The following is an 8,413-nucleotide window of genomic DNA, read 5'->3' as shown; positions in this document are numbered from 1 at the left end:
TTTTTTTTTTTTTTTTTTTTTTTTTAGCAGAGATAGGATTTTGCTATCTTGGCCAGGCTGGTCTCAAACTCCTGACCTCAGGTATCGCCTGCCTCTGCCTCCCAAAGTGCTGGGATTACAGGCGTGAACCACTGTGCCCAGCATGGGGACTGGATTTCAACATGAGATTTGGAGGGGACAAACATCCAAACTGTATCAGCAACCTTGGGTCAGAGGGGTAAAGACAAATTAAAATTGCATATTTTTTTCTAGAAAACATTATACAGACCTTCATATTCATGGGTTCTGCATGTGAGGATTCAACCAACCAAGGAGGGAAAATATTTGAGAGAAAAAAAAAAGGATGGTTTTGTCTGTACATACTCAGTTTTTTTGTCATTCCCTAAACAATTTAGTGTTACAACTATTTATGTAGCATTTACTTTGCATTAGGTATTATAATTAATCTAGAAATAAAATATATGGTAGGATATGTGTGGAGTATATGCAAATGCTACACCATTTTATATAATCAATTTGAGCATCCATGGATTTTGCTATCTGAGCAAGGGTCCTGGAACCAATCCCCTATGAATACCAAGGACAAGTGTGTATCAGAATCTATGGTATAACTGACAGTGTTGCTCATAAGACAGTTCTTGGCTGTAAAAACATGTTTAATTTAGAAAAATGAGAATAATAAAGCCTCTGATTTAAAAGAACAAAGGTATTAATAAACACCAAATAGAAAGTAATGAGTTAAAAAAACAGAAAAAAACTACTAAGATTTAAACAAAAATAAATCAATTTCCATAGAGAAAATTGAAATTATCAAAAAAGAATAGCCACCTACCCAAGAAAAGCACCAGCCTCAGACAGTTCCACAGAAAATTCTTCTAAACTCTTAAAAATTAAATAATTCAAATGCTAGGAATATTTCCAGAGTATATAAAAAGAAGGAAACTTCCAAATTCAAACAAGAGTGAAACTGTGTATCAAAAAAAAAAAAGGAGAAATCTGATCCCCAGTGATGGAGGTGGAGCCTAGTCAGAGGTGTTTGCATCAGGCGGGTAGATCCCTCATGGAATGGCTTGATGCCATTACTTCCAAGATAGTGATTTCTCGCTCTTTGTTCACTAAAGATGTGGCTGTTTAAAAGAGGCTGGTACCTTCCTACTCTCTTCCTTCCTCTCTTGTCATGTGAAGTCTGCTCTCCTTCCACCATGAGTAGCTTCTTGAAGCCCTCACCAGAAGCAGACATTGACACCATGCTTCTTGTATAGCCTACAGAAAACTGTGAGCCAAATAAACCTCTTTTCTTTATAAATTACCCAGCCTCAGATATTCTTTTATAGCAGCACAAGATGGACTAAGACAGTTGCTTAAGAGTTTTAAATTTTCCAGGTGGAAGCAACTTTAATTTACTGATCTTTATTATTAATTTCTAGTTGTACTGCATTGTGACAGATCCTACTTTATTTCTACTCCTTGGAATCTGAGTTTTTCCTTGTTGCCTAGTATTTAGTCAATTTTCTTCAATCTTGAAAAGGTGTATTCTCCTATCACAACACACAGTAGCTATAATAAGAATCATCTTACTGAGAATCTGTTTAAGTGTTCTATGTTTTTCCTTGTTTTTATGTGGTTCATCTGGCCAACACACACATTCTGTTTCCCTAGGTTATTAAGGACTCTCCTTTGATTCCTGTCAACACAATGTTCAATCGGTTATAGTTTTTCTTTCACAAAAATTGGTTAAATGTTACTGTTTCAATTATCATCACCTATAAACTGATGACTCCCCAATCCCTATATCCTCACATCTGAACTCCAATCCCCAATTTCCAAATATCTGGAGGATAATCTCATTTTATTTCCTATCATGGATTCAATCTCATCCAAAATCAATTCCACCTTCTTCCCTACTCTGCTCCTGGGTCCAAATCTTGCTTCAGTCTTGTGATAGCTCATTATACCTATAAACATTTCACACTGCTTATCGTTTAAGGAATGACTTGTCTTACAAAACAAATTGGAAGGTTACAAAAGGCAGGAATACAGCATCTTTGTAACCTATGAATACAATTCCAGAACCTAATCCTGCCTGAGGAAAAAACAAGTACATTTATGAAATGCTGGTAAATGACTAAGCTTAATCCACCAGCTTCAGGGTACAGGTGGAAGAAGCAGGGAATAGAGGGTGAGGATTGGGTCTTAGGGGCCCCAAAGTGCATAGTCAAAGTGATACTGGAGGCAATATATCCACCAACCGGCCACCCGGCCACCCAAAATAAATGCTAGCTCTGCCCAAGACTCAGGAAAAACTCAGTGTAATAAATCTGATCTTTTTATACTTTTCTCTAAAATAAAGAAGATATCACATAGAGCAACCTGTGGGAAATTAACCAGACTCATTACATACCAATACTTCTGACCATATGGTATAATTACAGCTAAGAGTTTGATAGTCATAATGGATTTTTATCACCCCAGGCAACTCCTAAAACCTACTCTCTGTACAACTTCACCCTCAGAAGCAAACAGCCCTGAAGGCAAAGTAAAAAGTGTCAGGCACCCAGTAAAGACATTTGTGTGGGCCTCTGCCTCTAGGGTTGCAGCATTTCTAGAGAAAAGGTAAAGCATCTCTATGCAAATTATAGAGAGGCTCTGCCTGATCAGTTCATACACAGCACTAGGGGACACTTGTCAGCTACTACCGGGAAATGAGGACAAATAAAGAATGCCCCATTCACCAACAACGAAATTATGAGAAATACATCCAGGAGGCAGAACAGCCCTGGGCTATTACTGCAAATTCTGATGTCAGATTCCTTGAGTCCGAATCCCTGTTCCACTGCTTACAACTGTGTGACCTTTAGCAAAATTTTAACCCCTCTCTGCCTCAGTTCTGTCACCTGTAAGGTGGCAGTAATTTCTATACCACTCAGTATTACTCTGAGAAGTACATGAGACAATAAACACATGAAAAGCATTTGGACTAGTGCCTAGCATGTAGCAGCATGTAAGTGCTCATTAAGTGTTAAACATTACTTTCATCAATAGTGGAATATATTTTCACTTAGTCTTCACATCTATTGAACATCAAAAAGGGGAGGGGGATTAGAAGAGTTAGTTATGTGTTCAATGAAAACATTCAAATATACCTGTTGAGAACAGAGTTCAGAAAATGGGTTCAGAACAGTTTCTATGCCCCCAGTTTCTGTCTGCAGGTTTTCCTTACCTCTCCCCTCACTGCCCCCAACATACAGGGAAAATGGCCACCCACTCACCCACAGCTGGAGCTGTGGCAAGGCTCTGCCACACAGAATAAAACAAAAGTAAAACAGAATATGTGTGCGTACATAGGCTTACCAGGTGTGAATTGTCCCCCAAAGCTAGAGATGAAGGACGTGCTTGTCCCAAAGTAAACAACCTGAACACACAAAGGCTGTGATTTCTTTCTTTTTTTTTTTGAGACGGAGTCTCACGCTGTCACCCAGGCTGGAGTGCAGTGGCACGATCTTGGCTCACTGCAAGCTCCGCTTCCCGGGTTCACGCCATTCTCCTGCCTCAGCCTCCTGAGTAGCTGGGACTACAGGCGCCCACCACCATGCCCGGCTAATTTTTTGTATTTTTAGTAGACACGGGGTTTCATCGTGTTAGCCAGGATGGTCTCGATCTCCTGACCTCGTGATCCGCCTGTCTCGGCCTCCCAAAGTGCCGGGATTACAGGCGTGAGCCACTGCGCCCAGCTGGGCTGTGATTCTTACCCAGTAACATCATCTCCCCGACACTGCTGTCATCTTCCTTCTCTGAGGTGAGAGTAGGATCCAAGCTCACACATTCTTCCTGGCAGTGAAATACATTCAAATCCTCAAAGACCACCAGTTCCTGAAAGAGCAAGAGGCCCCTTTCATCTTAGTAACTGAGGTTCACTGACAGCCCTACTGGTAAGAAAAGCTGACACACAAAGATCAAGGGAAGGGATGGCAAGAGGGACCTATAAATCCCACAGAGGTGCAGCAAAGACAAGACAGCCAGGCTGAGAAGGGCTCAAGGAAAAAGCAGAAGAAAAACACCCAAGATGGCCAACTCCTAAGAATGTGTTTTTACACACACGTTGGCCAAGCATGGAAAGTGATGGATTCAGGCAGTGAATGGGAAAACCAAACCCACCTCAGGGTTAGCTTTCAAATACAGAGACACTGTCTCTTGTTCCTGTTGGACTCCTTTGGGCAGAAGCTTCACCAAGGGACGAGGATACACTGGGGAAAGAGGAAGGTGTCGTTAGTGAAAAACTCAGTGATTCTAACACAGAGACTCCCCATACCTTGAGGTCAGGCTGTCCTCATTTCTTTGACAGGTAACTCATGGCCTTTTCTGCTCCTGTGAGCCCTTATGGAGGTCAAGCCATAAACTCTAGGGTCTTGAACCTATGGCATCTCCCTTTTATGAAAATAGTAACTTCTCTAAGCACCTTTCAGAATTTCCCATAGAGTATTACTAAAGGAGAGCTTGGGGCAATGTAAAGTGTGAAGATGCCCAGAAAAAGCAGAAAATTTCTAAAATTCCACATAAACCTAACTCAATAATTCATCTGATTTATCCCAAAAAGATATTTCCCTCAGAATGTTTGGGTAAAACCGACACTACAGAAAGATGCACACTGTTTATTCTGTGGCTTTACCCACACCCAGCACTTGAGAAGAATTTCCTCTTTCCAACACCAGAATTGACTCCTTTTTCAATATACACCATCCTAATTTGAATTTATAACTAACACAGAAGCCTATCTTAGACTCCAGTACCTCCTCCTCCTTTTCTAGTGAAACAAGCATGTGCTTCTCACCTCTGTTCTGAAGGCTTGAGCTCACATCTTTCATAATAACCAAGGTCTCCTTGACTTTCTCACTGGGCTGGACAAGGCTTGGCTTGGGCAAGAAGGTGAGGAAGTGCTCCAGCACTAGCTGGTGGATGGTCTTGGGCCCATTAGTGGCATCTCGAAGTAGGTCTTGGCCCAGCTTGGAGTCTGGTGGAACTCTCAGTATAAAGGACCGCTTTGGCTTTGGGGGCATAGGAACCACTTTTGCAGCCATCATGCCTTGCAACCACACACCACACTCGTTTCGCGGGGCCTCCAGAGCCACCTCTTACTAGAGGAAATCTGCCAGAGAGCCAAGCTGTAGACAGAGAAACCAGGGATTACCCACAAGACCAGGCAGGGCATTACTGCACTCCAATATGTGGCATGGGTAGTGAGGTTACATGAGATCTAAAGAAAACGACAGCTGGGGTTAGGAAATTATAACTGAAACGCAGTATTTGAACAAGATATGCTTAGGAAGATGTTAAAGAAAGATCCTGAGAATAAAAAAGAGACTCTGCAAACCTCAAGTCCAAAGGAAAGGGAGGGGAGTAATGGCGGGGAGGTCAAGGTCCAGCCTCCTGAGAAATACAAAGTGTGGCCAGGTACCAGTGGCTCACACCTGTAATCCCAGCACTTTGGAAGGCCCTTGCGGGTGGATCGCTTGCGTCCAGGAGTTCAAGACCAGCCTGGGCAACACAGCAAGACCTCGATTCTATAAAAAAATAAACAATAAAATTAGCTGGGCGAGGCGACACAAGTCTGTGGGTCCCAGCTACTCGGGAGGTGTGAGGATTGCTTGTGCCCAGGAGGTCGAGGTTGCAGTGAACTGTGATCGCGCCACTGCACTCCAGTCTGAATGACAAAGCAAGACCCTGACTCTAAAAAAGAAAGGAAAAGAGAAAGGAAAGGAGGAAGGGAGTCAGGGAAGGGAAAGAAAATAAAAGGAGAAAGAAAGAAAAGACAGAAAGACGGTGTGTAAAACCCACCAGGAAGAGGTTGAATCAGGTTTGGAGAAAGAGCAATGGGCTAGAAGACAGGAAATCTGGGGTCAATACCGAGGACATCCGCCTAGAAGCAGGTTGGTCACTGAAACTGGCCATACTGTACCCCTCGAACCGAAGCTCCCTCCGGTGCCCTTTGGGCGGGGAGGCGGTTGGTGACTCTCCCGGGGAGCAGATGCAAGGCCGAGGAGGGGTCCACACACCGCCTGCCGACTCCTCTCCGCCGTCAAAGCTCTGCTGAGAGCGGCAGGCGACATCCCACTAAGGCCCGCCGGGCCAGGCTCACTCTGGGGCCTCTTCCGCTGGTCAAGGAACACCTTTACCGTAAAGCTCAGCGTGCGTCCCTGCCTGAGGCGCTCACCAGGCTCCCTACCCGGCCTTTCTCCCTCAGCAACGGACACGCTCCGTTCCCCAGAGGCGGCCTCAGCCTGGTTCCCGCCCTCACGGAGCCCCTCACCTCTCGGGGCCTCTGCAGCCCCTGAGCGTTTGCTGGGGACGGCTCAGAGACTCAGGCTCCGGGAGAGATAGAAAAACTAGGCGCGAGCGGCCGAGCCCTGCCCTCGCCCTTCCGAGTGCCCTCACAGGTCACCGGCGACTATTCGTTCGCGCCGTGACCAGTTGAGGAGAATTGCGGGGACGCGGGGCCTTCTGGGAGGTCGGGCGCTCCGCAGCTGTCACGTCACAACCGGTGCCTTGTTTCCGGTGCAGAAGCCTGGTCTCCCCGTTCAGAGCCGGCAGTCTGCGCTTGAGACGGTAACGCTTGAGACGGGCCTGGGGAGCTCTCAGGGCCAGAGGGAGGCCAGAACGGCTGCAGCCTGTCTCTCTGTGGGTGTGCCTGGAAGACGGAAGGTAAGAGGCTGGCTCCAGTCATCCATGACGGGCTGGCACTTTTCCAGCTACGGCCAGTCTAACCCCAGGACCTCCTGGGAAATGTAGTTCGAATGCAAACAACCAATGGACGAGCGTCAGGCGCGGACGTTGGGGCAAGGCAGACCCATCCAACCCCCCCCCCATCCCCCCGCTCCGAGGCTTGAAGGAAGCTAGCTCTCGGACCGGAAGATCAAGACGCCTCCGCGCGTTTCCGCCTTTTACTGCGGTTTTCCAGTAAAAGGACTGCAGAGGCGGAGAGGGTGTGGCCGGCATGGGACTCCGCCTCTGCTCTGCTGACTCCCATAGGTTACAGCTGGAGCACCTGCGTTGCCACCTCCAACTTGCTAACTTCTACACTGCTGTCCCCACCGGCCGTCTTGTTTTTAAAGATGTCTTCATTGCCCTTCTCGTACTGTCCCTGTTCTCAATTTCAGCTTCCTACGGAGGCCGAACAAAGTTTTGCCTTTGTGCGTTGTATCCATACTCGGTTCGTTCGCCAGTGAGGCATTGATCAGGGTTGGGACAACTTGTGGGCAGGTGTGGCCTTATTTCTCGATGTAACACCACCCTCCAGTAAGTTGACAAAAGTAAAAATATAAATGAATAATTCTTAAAGTTAATTACAGCTGACTAATCGTTTAACGATGGTTTAAAATATGTCACAAAGAAACGAGTATGAAAACTGTGTGGTACCAAGACATTCTAGAAAAAGAAGGAATATCTGCCTTTTCAGATCAAAATTTACTAAAAAGGCTCCTTAATCAAAGCAGTATGATTTGAACTATGAGGCAAAACATAACTGAGATGTCTTGAAGTAAAATATAAACCTGTGTGATTGTATTTTTTAAGAACTTTTTCTTGACTCTGTTAACAAACAAGAAATAGACTGGAAGATAGTTGTAAAGATTAGCTACACAAAGGATTAGACATTCCCAAGACGAAATGCACCCGGCCAACTGACAAAAAGCAAAGGCAATGAGGAGCTCTTCCCGAGAGGAGGAAACCTAATTGGTCATTAACATTTGAAAAGATGCTTAACCACACTACTAGTCAAGATTATCACTTTTAAAGGGACCAAGATTTTTCACCTATCAAACAATGAAGGTGGAGAAATAGGCACTCCTTTTACTGGTAGTATGGTGTGTGAAGTCATCTTGTAATATATATTAAAATTAAAAGTACACATATGTACTCTTTGACCTTCACAATCTCATCTGTGAATCTGATGTCTACAAATTTCTTGTAGAATTCTTTATAGTGACAAAAACTAGAAATGACATGCATGTTCATACGTAAGGAAATGAGTAAATTGGTGCATTCATACTCTGGAAATTACCCAGCTATGAAAAAGAATGGATTGGAACTATATAGGTACACCTGGAGGGATGGCCATATTACATGAAAACGTTTCAGAGCTACATATATCATGCATAATTATATTTTTGGAACAAACAAAACAACTGTGTATGTTTGTGTTGAGGGATACACATTAGACTATTAAAATGGTTACTCATGGGATGGCCAGGCGCAGTGGCTCATGCCTGTAATCCCAGCACTTTGGGAGGCCTAGAGGTGGGCTGATCACTGGAGGTTAGGCGTTCGAGACCAGCCTGGTCAACATGGGGAAACCCCATCTCTACTAAAAATACAAAAATTAGCCAGGCGTGGTGGCAGACACCTATAATCTTATCTACTT

The 8,413-nt window shown here is 44.6% G+C and overlaps 1 protein-coding gene across 1 annotated transcript; it reads right to left on the bottom strand.

The window, feature by feature from the left end:
- Positions 1 to 3,120: 3,120 nt before the first annotated feature.
- On the bottom strand, positions 3,121 to 6,778 carry ZNF200 (zinc finger protein 200). The gene is made up of 5 exons (XM_011950255.1): positions 6,305 to 6,778; positions 4,829 to 5,159; positions 4,156 to 4,244; positions 3,750 to 3,870; positions 3,121 to 3,143 (listed from the first exon to the last, which is right to left on the bottom strand). Exons 2-5 carry the CDS (start codon positions 5,076 to 5,078, stop codon positions 3,121 to 3,123), a joined length of 483 nt encoding a protein of 160 aa, XP_011805645.1. The 5' UTR covers positions 5,079 to 5,159; positions 6,305 to 6,778.
- Between the last annotated feature and the right edge of the window lie 1,635 nt (positions 6,779 to 8,413).

This window comes from Colobus angolensis, unplaced genomic scaffold (genome assembly GCF_000951035.1).
Source record: "Colobus angolensis palliatus isolate OR3802 unplaced genomic scaffold, Cang.pa_1.0 Scaffold303, whole genome shotgun sequence".
Taxonomy (NCBI): domain Eukaryota; kingdom Metazoa; phylum Chordata; class Mammalia; order Primates; family Cercopithecidae; genus Colobus; species Colobus angolensis.
Note: the sequence above shows the minus strand (reverse complement) of the source record. Positions and strands in the feature narration are given on the sequence as shown.